Below are 27,616 nucleotides of genomic sequence, written 5' to 3' on the forward strand. Positions count from 1 at the left end.
TTAATTAAAATTTGAAAATTTCTTACTACTGTCCTTGCTGAAAGGGAAATTTAATAAATGGCTTTAAGGTTTTGGTTCAAAGGGGCCTTGGCAAGATGAAAGTGAAAAGTTTAGCCGGAAATTGATAGCTGAAATGCTTTTCTTTTCAAGTTTTTCGCTTGTACTTGGGATACTATCAAGGATAAATATTTTAAATACTTTTATACAAGGAGTTAAGACTTTTAATATTAATAAAGAAATTCCGACAATGAATTGGTAAGCTTTAAAATGGAGGTTTATAGGAACTTTGTGCCACCGAAGATTTAGTTTGGTGGAATGACCCTCAAATACCCCAAAAAGAGGATTAGGTTAACTGCCTTTTAAACAACCACACACCTGAGTGCTTTGCGGTCTGTTACTCCACTTACGTGAAAACGATACTCTCACCTGGACTTTTATGTAGTTTTTTCCATTTTTTTGCTGCTTCTTTTAGCCAGCACTATCACTGGCAGATAGAAAACAAGCGGCCACATTAGCCAACACTTTTCGCGGATTTTGGGGCCAGGGCCGCGACCTACACCAATCACGCCTCGCATTGTTTATGATAAATGGAAACGCTTGCCAGCTGCAGTGCCGCCCCCTCGGGAGATACGAAAGGATTTTACGGCAAGGAGTTAAAGGAGAGGGTTGGGGTGAGGGGCTTAGGGGATGGGTGCCAATGGGGGAACGATAAATAAGCGCCCACGCTCAGGATGTGTCGTCTGTGGCCCGTGGACGAGGTCAGGAGAAAGCAAAGCCGCAAAAGCAGAAATGCGGATGAGTTTTTCGCTCTTGGGCGCCACTAATTGCTATGCTTTGTTGTTTCTATTCAATCCCCCACAGGACCTGCCGTTCAAATCCTTCCTCGTTGGTCGCCTAGTCCCTACTATCGTGGTATCTGCACGTTTTAACCAACTCCCCAGGCACTCGTATTTTAACAGACTCTCGCCGGAGTCCTTCCATCTCTACGGCCGCGGTGACCCAACGGTTGGCGTTTATTTTATGAATACATAATTTAATTTTAGTTTCAATGGCTACCAAGCTTATCATGTCGGTAAACGTAAAAAAATTATAGAGTTTTCTTTTTTTTAGGACTTAAAAATAAAATTTATATGCCAATATAAATATGTTCGATAAGTTTCTTTTCTTAAGTTTCTGATAAAATTTATGTCCTTGTTTTCTTATTCCTAGGATTATATTCTTATCCTCATCCATTTCATTTCCATTTTCAATGCTGGCTCTTGAAAAAGTCGTTTTATTTTTGGTCCAAAATTTGATTATTTAAATAGGCACTTTTGTGGCGGAAATTCTTTCAGCCATTTTATTTTCCATTGACTTTTTATTGTCGTTGGTGTTGGACTTTGGTTCGGGGGCCAAAATAAAAAGGCTTCCCCGTTTTTTTGTGGCCACAAGGAAATTGCATTTTTTTTTTTTGCGAGGTACTGGCTGAGGTCCTGCAGTTTGCTCTTTTGACGAGTTCCAGCCATCTTTTGGCCTGGTGCAGTTTGCAATTTAAATAATTTCTGACGTTGCCAGTTTCTCGTTTTTGTTGCAGCCATGTGGGGCTAACCCAAGACGTTATTACTGTCGAAATCAGAAGCCACTCGAGCAACGCACCCACGCAGCGAGACATCCCAGGACGAAGGACGAAGGACGCTTCTTTCCACTCCTCTAGCCGAGAAGCCCTAACGCTTCGTTTTGTGCCATTCGGGTGAGAAACGATGACGTCGTCGTTTCGGTTCACTGTAGCATAGGTCCTTTCGCAGGCAATTGCCTTCGCCTAGCTGGCATCCAATTTCAGTTCACATTTGGCCAACGGCAGTGGCAGGTCCTCTGAATTTTTCAGTCAGCCCAGAGCCCAAAAGCGAAATACACACAACGCGCGAGTGTGGAAAAATATTTGAAAAATCTCCCTCATTTTCCAAGTGAAGCGGAGCAAAATAAATCAAATCAAAATCAAACGGCTGAAAAGGGCTAAAATACCAGTGCGAATGATGTCGGGAATTTTATTGCTTTTGGCCATGATGGGCTGCATTTCAAATGGTTTGTGTGCGGTGTGTTGTGTGTGCTGTGTGGTTGTGTGATTCAAAAAATTCTGAAACATGTTTACAAATTTATATTGCATATCCTACAGGCGCGGCCATCAAATGCTTCGTCTGCGATTCGAGCGATAATCCCAGCTGCGCCGATCTGGGCTCCAATTCCACCATAGTGGCCGAGGTGAGTGATTGATAAATCGGATGGAAATGCGGTTCGAGAATCATCATCCCATTACCGGACTGATTGATGACTTGTCGACCTGCACGAAACCGGGGCAGGACCTGTTGTCGTTGAGGTCCTTCAGTTGTGTTAATCGGACCCACTTTGACCTTAATCAATGTGCACAGGGCACAGGACACTGTATAATAGGCGCCCCGGGTGCTTGGCTTACAAATTAAAACTACATAGACCATAAATTTTGCACAAAAATGTAGGAAAAAGCCCATTTAGAAATAGAGCCCACAAAAGCGGAAACGGAAACGTGCAACGTCGTCGTCCTCTTGTGTTGGGTCCTCCAAACCCCCAAACCCTTTTTTTTTCCTTTAAGTGAATTTTCTGTTACTGGCATCTTTCACCTTTTTGGGCCAGGAAAAGGAAGAACGTTAGAAACCTGACCCGGCCACGTGCCAAACAGTTGGAAATACTTTTTCACAAGTCGAGCAACGTAAATTTCCACCTTTCAAGTCCCTCTCTGGCAGGATTTTTTTTTCATTTTATTTTCTTGTAGAAATCTCAAAGCCAGTTAGTAGAATTAATTCTAGTCGCTTTCATGCCGGCGACAGGATGAGCGATTATCATTTCTGATTTTTCCAGCAAGTTCACATCATGGGATGAGGTAAAAATAAAGTAAACAAAGGTGGAAAATCATGAGGAAAATGTAAAGAAAATTTTTATTTTTTATTTCCATTCCGTAACCCATTAAAAGAATAGGTTTAAGTAAACAAAACCTTTATAAATAACAATTCATGACTTAATTCTTGAAATTAAACGATTGGAATATTATATAAAATATATCTTTGGTAGAAATATTACTATTAAAATTCTTGACTTCAAATAAAATTTTTTTAATAAAGAATTTAAAACGAATAGTCTAATTAAAATACTTAACTAAATGTTTAGCCTCTTAAACTGGCCAGAAAACATTTATCAAACTCAAAATCTTATCGTGTCTTGACTTCGATAACCGAACATGTCTTCAAAATAAATAATTCAAACACTATTGATGGTCAGAACAGACAAAGTAATGCCAACTATATATTCTTTTGTGTCAAGATGAAATTATGAATATGAACTGCTAGTACCGTAAAGTGTTTATTGATAAAATCTTATCACTTATTGTAGGTTTTTGTCGTGTCTTGCCTGACAAACTCGATTCATTGCAGTCAAAACTAATCCTATCTATTTATTTTGTTTGCCAAATTGCAAATGTGATTTTGCTAAATATACTAGAATATATATTAGCAACCACTGATAAGCTTGTGAAATAAAATTGTAGCTTTTTAAATGAAATATATAAAATATTCAAAGGTGACACACTTTAAATGGGATTCCCCACTTGTGTGAAATGACTCCTCAATGGGCTATAAAGCCCAAACGACTTGATTAGACTTTAATATTTGCACTCACTAGACTAAGTAAACCAAGTCAATAGTGGTTCCAGCATTCTGGCCATTCTGTGATAACCAGGTCTGTAGGGGAAACGCATCGTTACCGATATCGGCGGATGTTTCCAAAGATAAGATAAAATAGTTACGCACAGGTTGCAATTCTATAAAATCGACATTCTTTTCAACAAAAACTATCAATACTCTTTCATTGTTTTCCCAAAAAAATAAAATAAGCCATAGATCATTGAGTTTTATTAAAACTTTTCAGGAATGTACGTTGGACAAAATGAAATCACTGGACACCTGGCTGTTTGATTTGAACAAGTTCGCCTACTTCGAAAATGGGGCCAATAAAATTCCACTCATGAATTGCCAAAAAGTGGTAGCCAAAGATCGTAAGTGTATTATAAATTATATAATATTAAGGGTATTTTATATACATATTTGCTTTTGTAAGTTTTAGTTTAATCTAGATAGAATAGAATAAATATTTGCTTTCGTTTATTACATAGATAATATGTTGCAGTTACCCGAGTTTATATGAAGACACAATGACAGAGTTTTTAATGGTCTAGATTAGTGACTTCCAGGAAGAGTCTTAAGGGGAATTACACTATAAATTCCAAAAACAAATAAAGAATTGCACTGGATAGTTGTGAGGATACTAGGGGATCTAATAACTTCTTGAACACATTTTCTAAAAATATTATTATATTTTTATTATTTTATATTTTTATTATTCGAAATTTATTTATTATCAAGAAAATATAAGACATTAAAATAAATAATTATTTTTTCTTGCAGCCGAGACCAGAAAAGTGGTAACAGCCAGATTCTGCCAACTGGACACTGGTGACTCGGATGCCTGTAAGATCCTGCGGGACAAACTGCGCATCCCCGACTCCAATGAGCGTGAACGCAACCAGCAGCAGCGCCAGAGGAATCAAGGATACGGCGGCCAGGCCCAGAACCCGGCGGAGAGCGAAGAAACCTCTGCGGAGGATGCCTTCTTTTGTGATATTTGTAAATCGGATCGTTGCAATGGAGCGGCGGCCATAACGCTTTCAATGAGTGCCCTTTTGGCTCTGATCCTTTTCCAACTGGGCTGCTAAAAAGAACAGGATAATTCAAGGATAACCCAATTGGAAATTGGGGGTGGTGGTGGTAGCGATGGTGGCTGCGTTGGTTGCATTTAGGTTGAGTTACCGTTAGCGTTACCGTTGCCGTTACCGTTTACTTTGTAAATATTTGAGTGCAATGTCGCTGATTCGAACAAGTGTTTCAATGGCACTCCCCCACCCACAAAAAAAAGGACACCCCACCCGACTCTCCTTCTCCTTCCCCCTTCCCCATCCTTTTAAGCCCGCCCTTTTTTCCCTTTAACCCTAGAATTGTAAGCAAACAAACAAGTACACACACCCACCCACAGAAAGAAAGTCGCTTTGATTTGAAAACAAATAGGAAACTTTCAGTTACAGGATGAGTGTGTATATCCTATATATCAAGGATTCAGACCCTCTGTCATTAGCTCTTACTGTAGCTTTATTATGTTACTATTACTAAAATGTGCAGATTGTTATGGATAATTGTTAGGATCGAATGAGTATAGGAGTTCACCAATTGCCTTTGATTTTCAAGCAATATAGAGGGAAAATAATATAACATAATGTATCTTAGGTCATGAGCAATACGAAAATATAATTTAAATTCTTATTGTAAAATTGTAAAGGCCACACGCTAAAAACAATCAAAATAATGCGAAAATGCGAATTTAAAACTAATCCGAATGCAATAAATGTTAATTAAATGTGCAATTTAGAAGCTGAGAATAAATCTAGAAAATGCCAGAGAAAAAATAGTTTTTTTTGTTTAGCTGTTGAATAAAAAACATTACAAAGAGCTTAATAATGCCTAAAAAAAAAACGAGAACCACGCCCCCTGTATGTATTTCAACATGTAATGGAATGTATTTGCACATTATATCATGTTTTTGGCGCCGAAATAATTTTAGTTCATAAATGGATATAACATTGAAAAGTAACCAAATAAATGCTGTATGACAGTGAGACAGTAAAAAATGTACATGGGTTTTTATTTAAAAATATTTTTTATTTTAATTTAATTTAAAATAATTCTGTAAATCTCTAGTTAAAGTTTCTTAAAATTTTCCATAACTCCAAATCTTATGAGGGTATTTGACCTTTCGCTTCCCTTTTTTTGTTTTTGTTATTTTGTTTTCTATTTCTTGTTTGTTGTTTTTGGTTTTTTTTTTAACAATCAAAGATAATTTTCCCATTACTCATGTAAGATGCTCCCCTTCCGCTGCCAGACCTCTTATCCATATCTCTCCCTGTCGCACCCAGAGACCTTCTCTGTCTCACACATTTAATTTTGATTCTGGAGCGATGCTATCTCAAGGCGTACGTCTGTATTTCTTAGTTTTTTCCTTCCCTGCCGCTATGTGACATGTTTCACCAATGCCGCCAATTATTTGCCACCCTCGCAGACCCCTGGGCCCCGAATTATAGACAAGAAATTCTGTTTGATAGAGGAAAGAACAGCCTCCGGAAAGTACGATGTGTCAGTACAATTTGAATTTTCGGTAGCTCCAGAGCGGTACCAAAAACGATACAAGAAATAGGCTAAAACCCGGAAAAGAAGCTCCCAATTTTTGGGTTCAATCAGTAAAAAGTTTCACCCATATTTTGACACCTCTGACGTCTTGCAAATTGAAAGTTTAGCCTGCCCACAAACCCTCAACCCCCACCCACATTCTCAGTCACCTGGAAGGAATGCGTTCGTTTTTGTTTCTCTCGCTTTTGGTTTTCGTTGGCTGTGGCCCAGGTGCTTCAGGTATGTCATAAATCAAAGCCAAGTAAGCCTTACCTATGCTAATTGATTGACCCCGAAGCGAGTTTGCAAAAGTTGCTCATACGCAACGTTGAACCCCGCCGTGGGGGTGCGCCCTTGTGCCCCCCCCAAAGTAATCCAACTGATAAGACGGAACTGATAAGGCAGGCGCACCCTCACGCACACTGGCACACCTGCCAACGGACTAGTCCAAGGTCGTGTGACCGTTTTTCCCATACACTGAACATAACTTTTAAGTCATTGGAAGAAATTAATTTTGTTTTTCTCACAATAGGCCCCCCAGAAAATTTTGAAAAAAAAATACGTACATATATAAGAAGAACTTATGATTTTGATGCAGAACCATAGCTAATTGAACTAGAAATCGTTTAATGTATTCCTTTTAAGAATCGGATCAAAATTGTGGAAGATATGGACATTGCAGGGAGCCATGTATGAAAATCAGGGTTCTCAAGGGGTTTCATCAGAAAAATGTGAAAAATTTCGATCCAAAATTTTGTTGTGGGGTTTTGATGAAGAATGATAGAGAATCGATTTAGAAATCGTTTAAGGTATTCCTTTTAAGAATCGGATTAAAATTGTGGAAGATATGGACATTGCAGGGAGCCATATATGAAAATCCGGGTTCTCAAGGGGTTTCATCAGAAAAATGTGAAAAATTTCGATCCAAAATTTTGTTGTGGGGTTTTGATGAAGAATGATAGAGAATCGATCTAGAAATCATTTAAGGTATTCCTTTTAAGAATCGGATCAAAATTGTGGAAGATATGGCCTTCGCAGGGAGCCATATATGAAAATCCTGGGTTCCAAGGGGTTTCATCAGAAAAATGTGAAAATTTTAATAAAAAATTTTGTTTTGAGGTTTTGATGAAGAATGATAGAGAATCGATCTAGAAATCGTTAAAGGTATTCCTTTTATGAATCGGATTAAAATTGTGGAAGATATAGACATCGCAGCGAGCCATATATGAAAATCAGGGGTCTGAAGGGGTTTCATCAGAAAAATGCGAAAAATTTCGATCCAAAATTTTGCTGTGGGGTTTTGATGAAGAATGATAGAGTGCTGATCTAGAAATCGTTTAAGGTATTCCTTTTAAGAATCGGATCAAAATTGTGGAAGATATTGACATCGCAGCGAGCCATATATGAAAATGAGGGGTCTGAAGGGGTTTCATCAGAAAAATGCGAAAAATTTCGATCCAAAATTTTACTGTGGGGTTTTGGTGAAAAATGATAGAGAATCGATCTAGAAATCGTTTAAGGTATTCCTTTTAAGAATCGGATCAAAATTGTGGAAGACATTGACATCGCAGCGAGCCATATATGAAAATCCGGGTTCTCAAGGGGTTTCATCAGAAAAATGTGAAAAATTTCGATCCAAAATTTTGTTGTGAGGTTTTGATAAAGAATGATAGAGAATCGATCTAGAAATCGTTTAAGGTATTCCTTTTAAGGAGCGGAAAATTGTGAATCAAATCCATATATACAGCCATCTAGGAAATCTTTGATGGGGTGCTGGAAAAATATCTACACATCGTTCTTTATCGTTCTAAGACTTATAGTATTATAAACATTCTTTGTAGCACTTCGTTGCTATAGCTGCGAAGACTGCGACGAGAATACCCAACTTACCGAAATGGAGGTGTGCGAAGCCCTGCCTGGAAATTCCAACGGACCCGACACACCTGTCAGTTCCAATCCCGTTCAAAACGCCCCAGCTCCGGCTCCTGCTGCTCCTGAAGCTCCTGCCCCAGCTCAAAATCCATCCGTCCCTGCCTCTACGAGCGTAGAGGACGGGGAGGAGGACTATGACAGTGATGAGTCCTCCACCATGGGCATTATGCCGGCAGGCGGAAACGGAAATGGAGGTGCCACAGGAGCTGGCGGTGCTGCGGCAGCCGGAGGGGCTGGGGGAGGCGGAGGCGCAGGTGATGGCGGCCAGTCACAGTACAGCGAGGAGGAGGAAGAAGAGGATGAGGACGAGGAGGAGGATAAACGACGCAGGAGGCGGCAAGCGGACCTCGATATTCCCATTCCAGTGTGCTATACAGTAAGGCTTATACGTAAGTAACCCACTAATTATTGAAGGAATGCCTTTTGGTATCTGGAAGTGACTCACCTAACAATTTATTCGATCTTTGCAGTTAACGAAACAGTAATCACGAAGCGAGGCTGCACCAACGCCAGGATGGGCAACGAGAGTACCGCCTGCGATGGGCTCTTCGACAACTGGACGGTCGGTGTGTGTCAAACGTGCCACAACGATGGATGCAACCAGCCCATTAGTGGATCCAGTCGACTTATCGGGCACAGTGCTATCGTACTACTGGCAGTAATGTCCATTGTGGGGCACTCTCTGATCTAAACATCTACTTATAGCCGTGGGCAGTAATTGCCTTTTCGATCGCACATAAATACAAAAGATATATATGGCCCACGGAGTTTCGATTTCGATTTCCACTTTGGTGTCTGAGTTCACTTATTTTTGGGTGTGGGGGGTTAGGACCTAAAATTTATGGAAGCACCTGATTTGTCTATTTATGGCACGCTTACCGCTTATTAAATTCGGTGGCAATGAGCGCACCTGAGCTATTTTCGCATAATTGTTTAATTGGCATCGATAAGGTCGCCCAGACCCTTTGGCCCGTCTATGGTTGGTCTATCTGTTTATTAGTTTTTATTCTGGTTTTTACACCCATGTATTATTTTTGGGGCGAAAGTGCTCACTCATTCATTGAGTTGCAGGCCCGTAGTCGTATCGGAGGGAAATCAATTACGATACGATACGTTGTGACGAGTGGTATACGGTGGTAGTTATATGGGGGCTATGAGTCGATCGGGTGCTCCCGGTTCAAATTAAATTTCATGACTTCATGCTAACCGCCGACCCAAACTGATAAAGTTGATAAAGCTGATCAACTGATAACCAGATCAAATGGCCGAAAGCGTTTAGGCCGATAAGCCCGGGGCAGTCGAGTGGCAATACCTGCCTAAAACTTTGCCCAGATTTATGGCATTTAAATTGTCATTCACCGGAATTGAGTACAGTTCTTAATTCGGCGATGAGGAAACGAAATTCTTACTTTAAGGAAACTTGCTCTAAACTGCCAAATTTGTTAGGTTGCTCATAATTTACAGCGGTCTGTATGTCGGTATATAGGAGGGGAATTTTTATGCCGGCCTTTTGTAATTCACAATTTGTGGGCTCGTGTTTGGGGGGATTATCGCTTCCCCGTTTTATTTTCAGCTCAGGTTTCCGGGAGTCGGTAAAATATTTAAGTTAAAATGACGAACATGACCAAAAATTGCATTTTTTATTTTTCTGAACAAAGAGTATTGGAAGAGAATCTCCATGAGAACTCTCTTGTGAGAATCGTCATCGAGACTTTAGCTTTTTAGCACTTTACGTGATGTCGTCGATCGGAATATATATATATTTTTTTGTTCTGTGGTCTGTATACTGGGGAAGTTTACAATTTTTATCTCCCGTCTGCACTTTTCAGTTCTCTGATGATGCGTCAGGCGGCACTAACCAGATTTACCCAACATTTGGCACGAACCGATATCGCCAAAAGTAAAATATATATATTTGAATATATAGGTGGACGCACATGCTTCACGATCTGCAAGAGTTTCAGGGCCGGGTGTGATGGAAATCTATGATAAGATTTTAGCTAAAACATGTTTCAGTAATTATAAAATTCAAGGGTTATAATACTAATATATATAAGTGTAAAATTTAAGTACAAAAACCAATAATATTTCAAAACGTGAATAATAAAAATTACTTTGTTTCAAACCAAGTGGAAATTTTTGGTACTTGAATAATTACTTAAATACTTTTATTACATATATATAAAAATTATTTACAAACACTGTAAGCCAATCCCACATACTGTGACCCTTATCAGTTGACCCTGCCCCTCCTCGACGCTTCAGGTGATTTTTTTAGGTCAGCTGGCGAATTTCAAGGGTTCCTCGAGTATAAACGACCTTGCCGCTCACTCGACTGGAAAATTTAGCCGCCTATTTGCGATTCAAAAGTTCTGAGCCCGCCACAAGACAGGTGCCAAAAAGGTGCGCCAATATTGGCCCAAAGACACAAAAGAATCTTCGATAATTGTTTGGCTGGGGTGTTGTCTAAATCGGATATTTGTTTGTTTTGCGTGCTCTTGATATTGAATGATAATCATGGGATATGTGCGATTATAATACAGTGGCAGGATTATGTAAATTGGGCATTAAATGCATCCATTAGGGCTACCAGCCCTGTTGACTAATTAACTGAGTAACAATCAATTAGCAGGCTAAAAAATACAACAATAATCCTAGAACTGAATCACTGAGCCCGGGGTTTATCTGAAAAACCTTTTTTGCATTCCCGATTTTCCCCAAGAGTGTGCTAGAGAGAGGCGCTATTATCGTTTAAGAGAGAGCTTAGTCTCTTTGGGTGTTTACTTTCGATCAAAATTATTCTGCATTATAAATTAATTTGTTATCACTGAAGAAAAGTAAAAACTTGTTTTACGCTGGCCTTCGCTCTCTCTCTCTGTCTGTTAGCCCGTTCTCACTCCCGCTCTTACGCATCGAAGCCGCTGACGTCGCAGTCGGCGCAGCACATATAAAAAGTCTCTAACAAATCACAAGATTTTCAGTTAAATTTCTGAATTTGCAACCAGCGGTCGACTAAAATAAATTAACAAACCGCTAACCAGACCCAGACAATTGCCAAAAAAACGTGAAACAATAAAAGTGCACAAATTAGTATAAATACTATATATCCGAGAAATATTTGATATATATCCAATAACAAATATATATTTTTAAAAATATACAAACATGCTCGGAAAAAGTCACATCATTTTGGTCAGCTCTTTGCTGGTACTAGTCACCCTGCCAGGTAAAGATTTCTTTTGGGTCTTTAATGCTATAGAAGTGTCGTGATAACATTGATGTGTCTTAAAGATATCTGGTACATCTGATATCGAATCCCAGCGAAGTCCCACCTCAAGTCCGATAAACATATCTGTTAGGATTTTTTAGTGCTGCTCTAAAAATAAATACTCGTGTCTCAAGTGTTATTAGTACATATTTGAATGTCATACCAAAAATGAATCCGAAATTCAAGATCATGAGCATTTCGCCATAATATTTTGCATATCAACAACAATGGTGACATTTAAAACGGTTAACTGTCATAAATAATGCAACAAATTATTGCCAATTTTATGATTTTGATGCGGAAATGTCACGCGGAGTTGAGTTCCCTTCGTGATTTCGGATTAATTTATTCCATACAGTCCGATGAAAAGGAAAAGTCAGTCGAAAATTTGACATTGAGGCTGGATGTCAGATATGTAGCTGGCTAGCTGCTAATTGAAAATGTTATAGTTACACTTAACACATTTAACCCGAAATGGAAAAACTTGTCTGGCCCATTAGCACCACTTCGGAACCTGAATTTCCGATATATATATATATCCATTTTTTTCTGTTCACGATCTTTTGACGCAATTGCGAATGATTTAATTTAAGATTTGCAACAAAAAACAGAAAAAACCATAAAGAAGATTTGCACTGATATATTCCAAAAATACCGGTTCGGTTTGGTTTAAACAACTAGATCTTAGAATAGCTTGTTTTATTTCCAAATGAGAAAATAAAAGATGCATATAACTGGAAGTAGTATGTAGTACCGACTGAACTTTGCTTTAGGTGCTTCAAGTCACTTAGTTATAGGTATATTTTTTGTAATTTGCATTTCCATCATGCGGAGTTTGTTGACTTACATAAGCCAATACAGCCCACCTTTGTTTCTACGCCTTTTGCAAGCAAAAATAATAATAATATTAAACAAGAATGAATACCTAAAATATTAATGAGTAACTCAAAGTGTGCAAAGGTGGCGCTTATCACGTGCCATTAAACCCCAAACAATTCGGTAACTGACTTCACGATCCTCCGAACCCGAACCCCAACCCCCAATAACTTGCCATCAATCACAGTGATTTATGATAAATTTTAGAATAATAAATCAACAAATGTTGGCCAGAGATATGCACAATAATTCAATGGTTATATATGGTGGCGAAAAATTTAATGTCCGACTTAGTTCTACATATTTCTGGTCAATGATAGCGTAACTTTTATTTTCTTATATTTCTAAGTAGATATAATATGCCGAGCGTGTTTCCAATAACCCCTTTCTGATAAGAAGCCTCACATTCTGATAGTAGTGTTATCATCAATGGAGGGGATTTGGCGCCCAGTCGGATAATCATAGCTGTCCATCACCCAGCTATGGGTGACTCACCGCCGAACCGATCTGATGATAGTAGTTAGTTCGGTTCGTTAGGGGCGTTCGAAGCATCTCCCTGATAAGACAATTAAAGCAATTATGGCAGTGTATGTATTATGTATCTCTTTCCGTATTTGCCTTTGGCAAATATTTGTAGTCTTCTGCCATGACGATAACATGCAAATGGAATCGATTTTGCCAAAAGGGAGTGAGCCGACCAATAAATAATACTATACTATATAGTAAAATATTTTGGGCGGGATCATTGCCTTAGAGCAATCGCAAGCAGACTAATACTAAAGAATCGGCAAATAATACGCCGAATACGAGCTTTGATTTTGAATTGATTTATGGTGCTCACATGCTATAAAGAATACTATATATTTTGGCATAACTTATCGGGTATCGCGTGTGTACCTAAGCCGTAAATAGAGCACTTTTAACTTAGCGATAGATAACCCGGGTTCCAATAAAAATATTCGCGAAACGGGTAAGGGCCTTCAACTTTGCCGAATTTTTAGATGAAATCGTAAAGATAGAAATATTTGTGGAAGGTGGAAACAAATAGGAAGAGCTCTCTTAATTGAGGATACAAATGGTATCCATAAAAACTAATTTGTTTAGAAAAGAATTTGGGTCAATTGATATGGTCCAACCCAAACACTATAAATAAATAATAAAATTATTGAACTTTTGTAGTGATTCGCGCCGATCTCATGTGCTATGTCTGCGACGACTGCGCCCAGTTGCCAAAGGACGCACCTCTTCTGGCCTGTAACGAGGACTTCTTCAACTCTGGCGGCAGCACAGCGGCCTCGACAGACACAACGACCACCACACCCGAACCGAGCACAGTCCCCGTCGAGGAGAGTACGACTCCAGTAGTGGACACCACCACAACTGCCACCAGTGCTGAAACAACCACGTCGGAGGCAGTGGAGACCACATCCAGTGAAATCACCAGCGAGACCACACAGAGCCCTCAGACCACGGAGGCACCATCTCCCACTCCGCCAACACCACCCACCGCCGGACCTGTGGAGACCACGCCCGCTGAGCCCACTCCCCCCGCCGAGGATCTGAGCAATGTGGCCTTGAACATCACCCGCCTGGCACCAGTCAACCCCGAGAGCTCTACTCCTGCTCTGAGTGTAGAGTCTACATCTGTTTCCAACGCTGAATCCACAACTCCTCGCTCCAGCGACTCCACTCCCGCTCTGGTTGTGGCCTCCCGGAGAAGGCGTGACGCCATGGACGCCGAGTACACCTATCATTGCTACAGTGTGAACGTTGCAGGTGGGTCTATCTTGCTTTCAAGTATATCTGTTCATGACTAATCCACTCCTTTTAATCTTTTCAGTCAACAACTCTGTGATCACGAATCGCGGATGCTCCCGAGTGACCACCTCTGAGGGCGTCTGCGATCAGCTGAAGCTCCAAAACAACAACACAGAGCTCGCCACCTGCGACCCTTGCAGCATGAATGCCTGCAACAGCAGCTCCATGCTGAGGAACTCCGTCCTGGCCACTTTCCTTTTGGCCTTTGTGGCCGCAGTTCTCCAGCGCAACTAAATGGTCTAGCCATCTTTCATCACCCGGTGCTACAATCTAGTATTCCTCGTTTCTTTAAGACACTCATCATCAGACACAGTCCCAATCATCAAGTGATTTATAAATTTTATATAAATTTAAGGATATACACGACAAATCACTCACCCACACACAAAACACAACGAATATCGAAATATATACAACTGTATTTGTATAAATTTAATCTAACCAAATGTGAAGTTTAAGGCGAAAACTTAATAAATAATATATGTAATTGTTAAGAAAGAGTTTCAATTTTAAGTCGGGGGATACCCCTTTTTTAAGGAACAAGAATGAAAGTGTGATTCAGATTGGATAAATAAGATAACAGCTCGTAAAGAAATTTTTATACAATCCACAATGAATAAAATTCCCCTTCCTAAGACACTTGGATAGCTAAAATATATAACTTTTATAGCATCCATTATCGCATATTTATACACTAATTGGTCATGTGATAGTTATTTATAGAGTTGCAACAACCTTATCATAGAGTTGAAGAACACAAAATGCATAAGAAAGCCACAAGGCCAATGTCACGTATACGCCCTGTGGTAGTTCTTCTGGGCATACAATATGGTTGGCCATAAATCGGCGAACAGGCATACTTTTAGGCCATTTATGCTAAGTAAATTTACTCAAGACAAACACAAAAGGCCAACAAACCAAAAAAACAGACCAAATGAAAATCAAACACACAGCCACAACGATTCGCAATCGATTAGATAAGATTCAGAATATAATTTTTCGGGACACTTGGTAACACTAGATGGTATAAGTATGCGGCCAGCCGGTAAATCGTAACTTTGGCTTTATGGACCCACTAATAAATACCATCTATAAGGGTTTTGGTTAATGGCGATTACTTTCGCTTTCGACTTTCCGGTACTTAACGTATTTTTAAAAAAAGAATCTTATCGTTAAAAGTCCAAAGACTTTAATTGTGGATATTTATAAGCCAATCTAGATGTCCTATTCCCTTCAATTAGACAACACAGATTGTAAAAAACAACCATTTAGACAATAAAGATTTCAATAATATAAACTGTGTTACACTTTATATAGTTTATGGTCAACGATTTCTTAGTTTATGGGGAAACCATTTAGTACTTTCGTCATAGATTAGTTTAACTTATCAGGTGTAAATACCTCTTACTAGACGAGCCTTCATACTTGTACCATATTTATTAATTATTGCGCAGGTCATTTGCTTTCAGAAAGTCTTAGAATTTCCAAAGCTTTGCTATAGATTATCTCAATAGTAATAAATTCCAAAGTTTTCTTGGAAAAGGGGACTTTTTTGCATGTGACCTTGCAGGTTTAGTTTACTTTATCTTCATTATCTGAAAAACTGATTAAATAATATAGGTATTAGGTTGCTGATTGATTTATGGCTCTAGTGTCGTTCTATTAATTGGCAGTTGCATTTATTTATTTATTTTTTCAAGTTACCGAAAGGAAAATTTTTGGCAACTGACTGAAAGTATGAATCATTGAATATATATTTTTGTTAATCGTTATTCAAGTTAACTGATATTGTCAGTTTGTTTATCGGAATTTGGAACTCTATGGTCGCCTAAAAGCAGGAGACTCTACTATATATACCTTTTTTTTCCAGAAAGTACATATACGTACCATATTTGTTCGGTGATTAGTCAGCAAAACCAATAAAGCCAGGTGGGGAATTAAATATCTTTAAAACCGATTCGTCTGATTAGATTTCCATAGCTAGGAATTACCTATTTGTAATCCTTGGAAGGGTTAAAAACCCGCCAGCAAGTCTCGATAAAGTTAAAAAAAATGCAAGGAAAAATGTTGAATTTTTGCAAAAGAATTCGGTTATTTAATTCATTGTGTCATGGGATATTCCCGACTCTATAAAACAAGAAAACCTGGTCTATGACCAGACTTTAGGGGATATTCGCATCAATCAATATCTTATCGATTAGAAATTCTAGGAACCAAAACAAATCGCCAATCAATTTCATTGAAGGGTCCCATAAAAATGGCAATAAATGGGGGAAAAAAAGTTAAGCATCCTGAGGAAGTGCTGCTATTACCTCCGATGGATCCCTTATCGTTTACGATCGGGGTTATATAGGTTTATATGCGACGGCCTTATCGCCAGGAAGACGGCCTAAAACAATGCCAGCATGCTTCACTGCTTTTTTCGCTGCTTTCCCGCTTATCAGCCGACGTGAATGATAAAAAAGCCATGTTAACATTATATTTAATTGTTAGTTACCATTCGGTCGTCGTGCGGTTCGCTTCTATTGTTTCTCTTCCGTTTCTCTGTGATCTCGACAATATCCTTGTTATCCTTTCGGTTCAAAAAATAATCAAATAAATAAGGACAATGCGTTTGATCACGGCTTCCTTTTTCCTGGTGGCACTTGTTGCTTCATCCTCAAACATTTGGCCAGGTTGGATCTTTGTTACCTTAAAGTGAACATCGCTGAAAATATCAGATCTAAGCATAATTTATTGAACTATTTATCGTGGTCTTAACACTTTATTTATTAACTAATTTGGTTGGGTAATACGAAAATAAAACGAGGTCTCTTATCAATAGTAGTTGGCGCCGAATTCAAGTGAAAAATGGAGCCATGGCCCGTGCCATTATTGTAATTAGTTTTGTTGCCGGGAACAGTTAAAAAAAAAACTAAAAAACGAACACAAACTATAATGTATAAACATTTGTTTGGTTTCTCTTATGTTTAAAAGTGCAAGGCAAGGACATATGATTTGGTTTTCAAATTTGTAAGACATGATGTAGTTTTAGTAGAATGAGGATATTAATATTTCAAAAATGGCCAAGAAAGTATGCATAAGAGCCAAAAACAGAAAGAATTTTATTTCAAAAGCGTTACAAATATTAGAAAAACTTGAAAACTTTTTAATAGGATGTACTCACCTAAATGAGTCTAAAGATTTTTAGAAAGATATTCAGTAAAAGAAGAAAACTTGTTCGTCAGCCTTATTGATTTCATAAAAATTTAAAATATTTATGTTCATTATGTTCATTTTCGTAGATGCAAAAAAGTGAATATTATTAAAAATGATCCTCTTATAAAGTTCTTTCTTTCGAATTTTTTAGTTTTTATTTTAAACAGGGGCTTCCCCTTTCTGACTCCTTGCTTCCAGGGATTTTAAATATGCCTCATTAATTTTAAAAATAACTCTTGAAAGATAAGTTGTATCCAAAAAGGGGCTTTTGCAATCTGCACTTGATTTACGGAATGAAAACTCTGCAAACAACACTTAATCATTATCAAATATGGCCCAAATAAAACCGTCAGCTGACTTTTGAGTTGAAAGGTTATCCGATAAAGGGAGTACTCAAGTGTTTTAACCTAAAAATTAAAAACAAGGTTGTGAATGTAGAAAGTACATAGTACACAGGTGGTGTAAGAATGGCAATGTTATCTCGTATTTGATTTATCAATCAGAGTTATTGGCTGCTCGACACCCGACCGACCGACGAAATTTTATCTCGTTCGACCTTAGTGCACCCACCGCGCCGGTATGTGGCCGGTTGCCACGCCTCCCTCCGCCCACTCTTTCACTGTGACTCACCTCTCACATTAATAATGTTTGTTTATTTATTTTTTATTTTTTGGTTCCAGCGAGCGCCCTTGAGTGCTATCAATGCCAAGGATCTGCCTGTGATGACTGGGAAAATGTTCCTTTGATTTCTTGCAATGTGGATGAGATAGTCACGGTAGGATCTTAGGATCAGAATTAATCTAGGTGATATTTAAATAATTATATTATAAAATATATATTTAGAGTTCCACTACGGTTTCTACAACTGAATCCACAACTGAGTCTACTACGGAATCTAGTCCTGGATCTAGTACGGGATCTAGTACAGGATCTTCCACGGAGTCTACAACGGAGTCTACTACGGAATCCACTACGGAATCTACTACGGAGTCTACTACGGAATCCACTACGGAATCTACTACGGAATCCACTACGGAATCCACTACGGAATCTACTACGGAATCTACCTCTGAGTCTACTACGGAATCCACTACGGAATCTACTACGGAATCTACTACGGAATCCACTACGGAATCTACTACGGAATCTACTTCGGAGTCTTCTACAGAGTCTACAAGCGAGTCTACAACGGTAACTTCGACAGAATCTTCATCAGAAGCTACGACACCGTCTACAACGGAGTCTACTTCAGGGTCTACAACGGCGTCTCCGGCTGAGTCTGAGTCCACTACTGCTTCCACAGCCTCTCCATCAGAAGCTACGACCCCGTCTACAACGGAGTCTACTTCAGAGTCTACAACGGCGTCTCCGGCTGAGTCTGAGCCCACTACTGCTTCCACAGCAGTGGCTTCATCAGAAGCTACGACACCGTCTACAACGCAGTCAACAACCGAGTCAACCACGGAGCCTTCAACGGAGTCCACAACCACCACTGAAAGTGCAGCACCAACAGCAGCACCCAGCGCTGGAAGTCGCCGCCGTCGATCCCTAACCGCCCAAGCCGCCGATATCCTCCTCCAAAATTACCGCAACCTGAACCGGGATTTGGATGTCGAATATAAGACGGCAGCCTGTTACAGTATCAACAAGGATGGAGGTGAGTTTTTTGATAATCTAACCCGGAAACTATTCTTTAATTTTCCTTCATCCATCACAGAAACCTACCGTGGCTGCATTAGGGTGCCAGTAGGACAATCCGGCTGCCAGGCTGTCCGGACGGAGCTCGGCCTGCCCGAGAATACCGATGCCAATGATGGATGTGACCTCTGTCTGACGGACAAGTGCAACGGTAGCGCCGGCCTGAAGGTTTCCCTCGGAGCGATGCTCCTGCTTCTGGTTCTGGGAGTGAAGAACCTTCTGTAAAATAATTATTTCCGGCTCGCCGAACAGTTGTATTATAATTCTATGTGTATATTTGTACTGGCTAGGTGGTTTTCATTCTTATTTAAGAAATAAAAAATTAACAAAACAAAGTGGAATCTTGTGATTTCTTAAAACCAAAAACAGAAAATATTTCTTTAACGATGAAGGAATTTTATGAAAATTTGTGGTTTTAGGATTGAAAAATAGTTATTATTCATAAATAAACATATGATATATAAAAATATGTCAAATAGGGGTTTACTGATTTAGAAAGAATGATTTTCTAACAAAACAACATCAATATTTTGTTAAAAGCAGTCAATTTTCTTCTATGTACTGGATGATCTTTATTTAATACGCAAAGTTTTCACAAAATTTAAAGTAAGGAAAAATTAGTTATAGATTAAATATTTTTAAGATCGGCTATGAAAACAAATGAAAGCTTTCTTCTAGAACTATAGTGAATGCACAAACCTAAAGCAAACGTTATATGAACTTTAAACACCTTGCTTTTTGGCCAAAAAAGGTAAAAAGCTCAAACCAAAGTAAATAAATTCGTTAAATACATTAATTCAAATATCTCCAAATAACTTCAAGAAAAAAATATAATCAGAGAAAAAAAACGAAAAAGCTGAACATAAAATCCAAAATTATAATGGGTTAATGCAAGTTTGGCCAAAAGCATTCATCCTAAAAAGCTTCATCAGTATAAACACGGTACTTACCCTACCATGTTTGAACACAGTTGTATATTTTATCTCACCTGCTTATTGAAGTTATCAGCAAAAAGAGAAACATATATAAAAATATTTAAAAAAAACGCAGATAAGCATTGAACAGGGAGAACTTTGCCGGGTGAGTAGTGTGTTCAGGTGAAATTGATTAGGTTATGGTGGGTAAAAAAAATATTAGCAAACCAGTGGGCCAGTTAGTTTACCAAAGGTGGTCGTGCCAAGCAGTCGGAAAATTGAATTTCACAAAAAATCGTATTTGAAAAAGCCAATAACCATGAGAGGCTATAATTTCGTTGCCGTTCTGATAACAGCTGTTGTTTTAAGCCAACTGGATGTCAGTGTAGCCATACGTAAGCTTCGGACAAAATTTAATTATCAAAACACTAATTTTTTCTCCATTAATTGAAGATTGCTACAGTTGCACATCAGCGAATGCCTCGTGCCTTACAGATGTTACCAACGTTGACACTGTAGACTGCGGTAACAAAGAATGCGCTATAAATACTACTGGTAGGTTTTCAAATACATATGTACATATGACTCATGTGGCCGACTATTTCGAATTCTTAGATTAAAATTGAGACAAAGCAAATGCAGGGCCTTCTCTTATCGATTATGGCTTGTGGCAGTTACGGCCGATAAGCGATTATCTTGTTTCCACCTATTGATATTACTCTAATATATAATTTAATGAAAAAATAAACCTATTTTATGAGAGTTTAATATTTTTAATATTTTTTACAAAATTTAAATCATATTTCATTTAAATTTATCTTTCAGATACTGGCGTAATTCGGGGATGCTCTAATGCAACAGATGCGGAACCTTGTAAAAGTCCAAGCTGCATTGGTTGCAACATGGACAAGTGCAACCTTAACGTTGTGTGCTACAGTTGCACCGGAGAGTCATGCAACACAGTGAAGGACGAAATGCTCCTGGGCTGTCCTTTGAATGATAGGTGTTTCAGTTCTGGAACGAGTGCCACCAACATGACCCGGGGTTGCACCTCAAATACCGCCAATGCCAATTGTTCCGTAAGTACCACTGAGGGATGCTCGATCTGTGATACCGGAAAGTGCAATAGTCAGGTGTACGAGGAATTCGAGTGCTATTCGTGCTCCTCCAGCCTGAATAGTGCCTGTTGGGACGCAAAGGACACCAGCAAGTTGGAAACGGTTTCCTGCACAAATGGAACCTGTTTCAGTGGATATTGGAGTAAGTTCACGTGGCTTAAAAAACTTAAAACATTAAACTAATTAAAATGTATTTAGATCGCCAATTTGTACGTGACTGCTTCAGCTCGGCGAGCTCTTTGATGCAATATCAGTGCACCACAAATGTGACAGGACATCAGTGCCAAAAGTGCGAAATTTCCAAGTGCAACACATGGGCCTACAACGGTGCATCCTCGCTAAACCATGTTGGAGTAGCCGGTATCCTGATTGTGGCATTCATCACCCTTCGGAATTCCTTGTAGTCTCCCAGCCCAAAGATACAAAGTTTTAAACATAATTTCAGCTAACTAGTCTCATTGGTAATCACTAAATAAAAACAAAACTCTTTAATAAATAAATTTGTTTTTTTTTTCTATTGTGGGTACGTTTTTTAGAACAAAAGTAAAGGAAATTCTTTAAGAGTTATATCAGATAACATAAATAACAAAGACCAATAGAAATCACAGTATTTTAGGTAAGCTATTTTAATATAGAAGCATAGATATAAAGTATAGATTATATATAGACCATAGTATTCATATTTAAAATATTTCGAATGGCATTTTCCATTATTAATTACTTTGTACCAATTATTACAAAAAATTCCAAATCTCTCCGTGCCAAATTCCATATATCCTTTTAGTTTTGCTAATTTTATCTTCCGTGATAATCAATGTTAGTCTTATCTACTGTTTACGGTGCAAAGTCGGGTAGTTATTTGATTTGCAGGTGAGTCATTTGTATATTGATGGTTAATTTTCGCACCTCATACACTCATTACACGCCAGGTGGCAAGAAAAGCCAACCAGACGGCAAATGACTTTATTAAAGTGGAACCTCCATTGGGACGATCCTCCCACTCATCGAGTTCATTGCAGTCGTCTTCACCATAGCATTTAAGACACATTTTCTCATTTTCCAAACAGTATTGAAGCGTTTCATTCATCATTTCCGATATGCATCCTTTTATCACGAAAATATCGTATCCTAAATCGGCGGTTGTATGTTTCAGGAACACCGTTATGCATCCTTCTAGTATTCCCAGCCTAATGGGGCAGATAGATTTCTCTATTTTAGTATAATTACGTTCACAATAAACACAACTAGTACAGCTCCATGCCATGCTGGTGGAAACTTTATCGGAGGTTTCAGAAATCGACTTTATTTCGATATTGGGTATATTTAATTGATTCTCGACAGGAGGAGGAGTGCTCGCCTCCTGGATATTAATTTTCTGCAGTAGTACAGTGAAAATAATCCATATAACCACAATTTTGATCATTTTTGATTTAGGCGTTGATTTAGGAATGTAGCTTATACTCTGATCTATGAAATCGTATTGTGTATATTTCCCATTAAATAGTATTTAAGTACAGATTTTTTCCTAAAAAGATTGCGTGTTTTGTAACAATCTAGACTATAAATTTAAAGCTTTAGTGAGCCCTGAATCATAACCCTTAAAGTCTTGAGGGAATGATTGCCCTGAATAATTTATGCAATTATCCTATATGAGTTTAGAACATATGCCAATACTTTAAATGATGTTTCAATTAAATTAACTCGACTTCTAGCTTTTGCTTAAAGTTTTATTGAAATAATTTTGACTTTATTTTTTTTAGAATATTTACAAAATTTTAAATATACAATAATAGTTGGTGCGGTTTTAACTTTGATGCTTTAGTAATCAAGATATATTATTTCTAGAATTCAAATGATTGACTTTTTTTAAAAAATATAAATGTTTGGAAATAGCTGTGAGCAGTAAGGTTCCTAGAGCAGCATTAGGGAATTAATCCAATTCCAACCCAAACTCCAGAGAACCAGGGTAATCGAAAGATGAGCAATGTGGTGCCCAGCTCCTCCCATTGCAGCTTCATATGTGGATACATCCTGGTTGTTGCAATCGTGATCATAACATTTCGAACACAATCCAGCATTCCTGCCACAATAATCCAGTAAAGAGTCTTCCAATTCGGATATGCAACCCCGTGCCAGATATTTATCCTTACCGGGAGCTATATTTGCATCCCGGACGAAAACGGTGAAGCATCCATTCCTTTGATTTTTTTTCGGAGGACATTTGGCTTTTTTTGCATTCTTCACAGGACCTTCGCAGAACATACAGCTATAACAACTAATGTTCATAAAAACGGGTGGTGGCACTGGTGGGGGTACCGGGGGTGGAGCAGTATGTAATGTGGTGGGCTTGACCGTGGTGATGTCCTGGGGGGCATCATTTGGGTAATCAGCTCCATCGCTTGATGTCTTTGGATTTTCGAATTCGGGCATTTTTCCAGGAGATGTTTGTGGTTGTGGTTCCTCGGAAGTATCCTTTCCCACTTCTGAGGATGATTCTCCTGGTGGAGCCTTATCAGTTGCAGGATGTTTTTCCTTGCTGGAATCGGATATTTCGATTGGTGGCTCAGGCGATTTATCCTTGCCCACTTCTAATGAGGATTCTCCTGCTGGAGCCTGATCCGATGCAGGCAGTTTTTCCTTGCTGGAATCAGTAATTTCAGGCTCAGGCGATTTTGTAGGTTCTTTAATTTCCTCCCCAGATAGAGGATCCTTGTTAGGGGACTCCGTAGAGCTCTCATTGGGTTCTTGTTTATTCTCCTCCGAGTGCTGATCTATCGAAGAACTCATCTCCGATGGGGCCTGGGTGACTGGTTCCATTATTTCTGGCAGCTCTGTGGTTCTCATAGGCACCTCGGGAGGTGTGTTATTAACTTCCTGAACCACGGCTGGATCCCCATCATTTTTGTCATTAACTTCCAAGCTCACCTCATGTATGTTATCCTCCTCGGCTTGCGACCATTGGAGGAGAGCAGTAAAGGTAATCCACATAAAGAGTATCCTCATCCGCATTGTGGTCACTGATCGGTTGAAAGCTTGCCAACTGTCTGACAGGAATGGCGGAATGAATCTTCCACTTGAGCCGGCAAACTGATGGACTTATCAGATTCGTATCTCTATTTGTATCTTATGTTATCGTTTTATCCCCCAGCACCCTCTGAAGAGTTCTGCAAATAGCAATATTTGCTCAATTCCACCACCGATGATGATACCTTGTTGTTATTCCCGGCCGACCTGTTCCGTGGCTGCTTTCCAGACAACTGATGTGGCCATGTCCGCCATTAAATCGCCGGTCATACGATACGTGTACTCAAATCCGCTGATTGTCACGCAATTATCCGGTCTCTAAATTAAATCGATACCGGGGAGGGGCGGGCAAGAAGGTACCGGAGGAGGAGAGCATGGTCAATATAGAGGTTCAAGTGACCCTCCACGCTTATGAGTCGCTCCCCGGTATCCTGCAACAAATGGGACTCCCTGAATTATTGATGATGTGAACCTTTCGATGCGGTCTGCGATGGGTTCACCCAGATAATGGGGTCAAGGCATATGACCACATTATGGTTATGACTCTTTTTTTTGGCCATATGCACAGCGACTGGGATTGAATGGGAGCAAATAGCATTTTATTGGGAAAGGTTCAAACACTGAAAAAAGGATTTCGAAATAAATTGTTTTGAAATTAAATATATTATAATTTATTATTTTAAACAATAATAGAATCTATCCTTAAAACTTAACTGACACATCTAGGTCTTAACTCTTAAAACCTAAATTTTTAAATGAAACTTTAAGACTTGTTAAAAAACTATATGTAAATATTTACCATTTCAATGAAATTTTGATTAAATGTCAAGCAGAAAATCGACATTTAAAGCTTATCCTTATCATTTCTAGAACCCTATATCAATACTCTTTGTTATATAGCCTGATAAGTCGTAAAAAGATTATAGACTTAATAACCAAAGAAAACTGCAATTCTTTGGTAGAGTTTCAAAATGCTTGGACTAAAGGTGTTCCACCTGCTGTTTCTCCTCCTAACACTGTATTGGCCAGGTGAAACACTTGCTAATCCTCCCAGAAATAGTGCGTAGTATAAACAAGGTATTCATTTATAGACTGCAGTTGGGCAATCGTTTGCTACCATTGCGATTCAATTGCCCTGCCGGAATGTTCCCAGACCCTCGGAGAGGTGGGTGTTCTACCCTATGTCGACTGCCCCACCGAACTGACGTGTGCCATGTCCATTGGTATGTTTACCTTGCTCGTATCTTAATCATTATTTAGTAAAGAAACTATTTTTAAACTTCCAATTAGCTTTAATAGTTTATACAGTACGCTTTTTCAATCTATTAAATTACCTCTTTTTTTAGATACTACTTTTAATTTAATTGGATTTGCAATCTAAGAACTTTCTTGAATTACAATTTTTTATTCATTTCCCAGTTGACTCTATCACGTATCGTGGATGTGCCGCCAATACTCCCACCACTGGAGCCACCTACTCCAAGAGCTGCACCTCGAACCTCTGCAACACGGGTGTTTATCCCCCAGGACGCCTCAAGTGTCATCATTGCGCCGGATCGGAATGTGTAGCATCTCCCGTTTCGAAACCCAAACCATGTCGCTATCACCTGGAAGAAGATCAATGCTACACCGATGTCATTACTTCCTCTGAAGCCTACCGAGGATGTGTTTCCGAGCAGAATCATACACTCTCCGGTGCCGCTAAGCTCTGCGAGATCAATGGCTGCAATGAGGAGCAAGGCGCCCGGACTCAGATCTGTGCCAGGTGCGACTCAGAAGCTGGAAGAGGCTGCAAGATTGATCTCTTCCAGGTGAACACCGGAAAGTGCAATGTGAGCATGTACGAAGAGTGCCAGCAGGAGGTGTTGTTGGGCGAGCCGGAAGACAAGTACTGCTTCAGCTATCGAAAGCTGAACCGAGTGGTGCGAGGCTGTTCCACACAGCTGCCCACGGACCTGCAGCCGCATCTGGATGAGCTGGATAAGTGCCGGGATAGTGACAATTGCAATGCGGGCTGCATTACCCAGCAACGATGTTTGACCTGCAACTCTCTAGACCAGACTCTTTGCAGAACGAATGTTACGGCGATTACCAATGGCACCTGCGGCTCCGCGGAAGCCTCCTCTTGCTTCGTCTGCGAATATGACGACTGGAGTATCCAGCGGGGATGTGGGGCACCGCCTGTCAATCCTGGGATTCTCAACTGCTACGAATGCGACGGAAGTGGTTGTAACAGGAAGGATTTTACCCGCTGCTATCGTTGCAACACCGATCAGACTGGAGCAGGATGCGCCAATTGGGAAGTACCAGGAGGAATCTACATTGATGAGTGCGCCGAGCCAGGATCCTCATGCCTAATGGCTACATTCGCCAATGGCACCACTTCAAGAGGCTGCCAGCGGGAGGATTTCTCTTGCAATTCCGAGAACATTGCCGATTGCAAGTCGTGCGAGGGAAGTTTCTGCAATAAAGGAGCCTTTCCCGAGAAACGTCTGTGGTGTCATCAGTGCAGTGGCCAAGCTTGCGAGGAAGTCTCCAGAGGACAAACTGCGTTGCCTTGTTCCCTTCCAGCCAACGAGCCGGAGGATCAAAAAGTGGCCTGCCTGGAGTACTTTGATACGCAAACTCAGAAGATCGTTAGAGGCTGTCGTTCTGACTCGGAGCTCTACTACGAATGCCTTCTCAGGAGCAGCAACCACATGTGCCGCACATGCCACACTTCTGCCTGCAACAATAGTCCTGGAAGAGACCTAAGAGCTAGCTACGAATTAGAAACCAAGGCCCTGGCCATGCTTCAGACCAGGAGCTCCGCTAACTCTTTAAAATACAGTGTCTTTTGGTTGTTCTTTAGCGTTATTTATCTTATGACTGGCTCACACTAAAAATATAATAAAATCAGCACTAAAAACCAATTAAACTTATATCTCTCTTAATCCTCAGGCGCGTAGCCAGGATTCAAGGCACGACCGCGATGATTGAAGGAGTAAAACGACGGAAAGTTGCCCAGAGTGTCCCATGTCTTCTGCTGCATGTCCACAGTGGCCCGGATCTCCTTGAAGTTGCCCACAATCTCAATAATGTTGTAAATAACTATCACCAAGCTGATGACAGTTTGCAGTATGATCTGAGGGGTATAGGGAAAGGTAATTACATGCACAAGGTTATTATAATAATTAGTTTTACATCCAAAGGCAAACTAGTCCATTCCTGCTCCGTCAGTCTCAAATAGGTGCGATCTGTGGAATCAATTAGGGCCATTAGTCCAAAGTTTACCCTCATCCATGCCCCTATACTTACGGTGAGCAGCCGAAAAAGCGGCATGGGCCAGGCTGGCAAATCCAGCAATCAGCAAAAGTTTGTTAAATAATTTACTACCCATTTTTTATTGAATAATTACAATTTACAATTTTTTAATAATAAAATATTTGCACACTTAGGGATGAGAGTTTTAGCCGACAGAGTTATCGAACCAATTTCTGGCAACGCTGTCAG

The 27,616-nt window shown here is 39.6% G+C and overlaps 8 protein-coding genes across 8 annotated transcripts; 6 read left to right on the forward strand and 2 right to left on the reverse strand.

Annotated features, from left to right (window-relative positions):
• Positions 1-1,838: 1,838 nt before the first annotated feature.
• On the forward strand, positions 1,839-4,983 carry witty (without maturity). Its single transcript, XM_017242187.3, has 4 exons — positions 1,839-2,061; positions 2,153-2,238; positions 3,934-4,060; positions 4,470-4,983. Exons 1-4 carry the CDS (start codon positions 2,010-2,012, stop codon positions 4,775-4,777), a joined length of 573 nt encoding a protein of 190 aa, XP_017097676.2. The 5' UTR covers positions 1,839-2,009; the 3' UTR covers positions 4,778-4,983.
• Positions 4,984-6,421: 1,438 nt separating this feature from the next.
• On the forward strand, positions 6,422-8,977 carry LOC108125860 (uncharacterized). Its single transcript, XM_017242202.2, has 3 exons — positions 6,422-6,518; positions 8,120-8,599; positions 8,681-8,977. Exons 1-3 carry the CDS (start codon positions 6,458-6,460, stop codon positions 8,899-8,901), a joined length of 762 nt encoding a protein of 253 aa, XP_017097691.2. The 5' UTR covers positions 6,422-6,457; the 3' UTR covers positions 8,902-8,977.
• A 2,214-nt stretch (positions 8,978-11,191) lies between these two features.
• On the forward strand, positions 11,192-14,670 carry LOC108125840 (uncharacterized). Its single transcript, XM_017242181.3, has 3 exons — positions 11,192-11,436; positions 13,534-14,130; positions 14,195-14,670. Exons 1-3 carry the CDS (start codon positions 11,376-11,378, stop codon positions 14,404-14,406), a joined length of 870 nt encoding a protein of 289 aa, XP_017097670.2. The 5' UTR covers positions 11,192-11,375; the 3' UTR covers positions 14,407-14,670.
• A 2,006-nt stretch (positions 14,671-16,676) lies between these two features.
• On the forward strand, positions 16,677-19,403 carry Mur29B (Mucin related 29B). The gene is made up of 4 exons (XM_017242154.3): positions 16,677-16,847; positions 18,051-18,145; positions 18,214-19,027; positions 19,088-19,403. The coding sequence occupies exons 1-4, from the start codon at positions 16,781-16,783 to the stop codon at positions 19,291-19,293; spliced, it is 1,182 nt and encodes a 393-aa protein (XP_017097643.2). The 5' UTR covers positions 16,677-16,780; the 3' UTR covers positions 19,294-19,403.
• Positions 19,404-20,213: 810 nt separating this feature from the next.
• On the forward strand, positions 20,214-21,600 carry LOC108125852 (uncharacterized). The gene is made up of 4 exons (XM_017242193.3): positions 20,214-20,377; positions 20,436-20,537; positions 20,808-21,242; positions 21,299-21,600. Exons 1-4 carry the CDS (start codon positions 20,302-20,304, stop codon positions 21,502-21,504), a joined length of 819 nt encoding a protein of 272 aa, XP_017097682.2. The 5' UTR covers positions 20,214-20,301; the 3' UTR covers positions 21,505-21,600.
• Positions 21,601-22,790: 1,190 nt separating this feature from the next.
• On the reverse strand, positions 22,791-24,332 carry LOC108125875 (uncharacterized). The gene has a single exon (XM_017242218.3). It carries the CDS (start codon positions 24,107-24,109, stop codon positions 23,012-23,014), a length of 1,098 nt encoding a protein of 365 aa, XP_017097707.2. The 5' UTR covers positions 24,110-24,332; the 3' UTR covers positions 22,791-23,011.
• Positions 24,333-25,022: 690 nt separating this feature from the next.
• On the forward strand, positions 25,023-27,041 carry LOC108125817 (uncharacterized). The gene is made up of 3 exons (XM_017242151.3): positions 25,023-25,153; positions 25,216-25,347; positions 25,544-27,041. The coding sequence occupies exons 1-3, from the start codon at positions 25,096-25,098 to the stop codon at positions 27,004-27,006; spliced, it is 1,653 nt and encodes a 550-aa protein (XP_017097640.2). The 5' UTR covers positions 25,023-25,095; the 3' UTR covers positions 27,007-27,041.
• EMC5 (ER membrane protein complex subunit 5) lies at positions 26,959-27,610 on the reverse strand. Its single transcript, XM_017242152.3, has 3 exons — positions 27,422-27,610; positions 27,308-27,360; positions 26,959-27,248 (listed from the first exon to the last, which is right to left on the reverse strand). The coding sequence occupies exons 1-3, from the start codon at positions 27,501-27,503 to the stop codon at positions 27,054-27,056; spliced, it is 330 nt and encodes a 109-aa protein (XP_017097641.1). The 5' UTR covers positions 27,504-27,610; the 3' UTR covers positions 26,959-27,053.
• Positions 27,611-27,616: the final 6 nt, after the last annotated feature.

Source organism: Drosophila bipectinata, chromosome 2L, assembly GCF_030179905.1.
Source record: "Drosophila bipectinata strain 14024-0381.07 chromosome 2L, DbipHiC1v2, whole genome shotgun sequence".
Lineage (NCBI taxonomy): Eukaryota > Metazoa > Arthropoda > Insecta > Diptera > Drosophilidae > Drosophila > Drosophila bipectinata.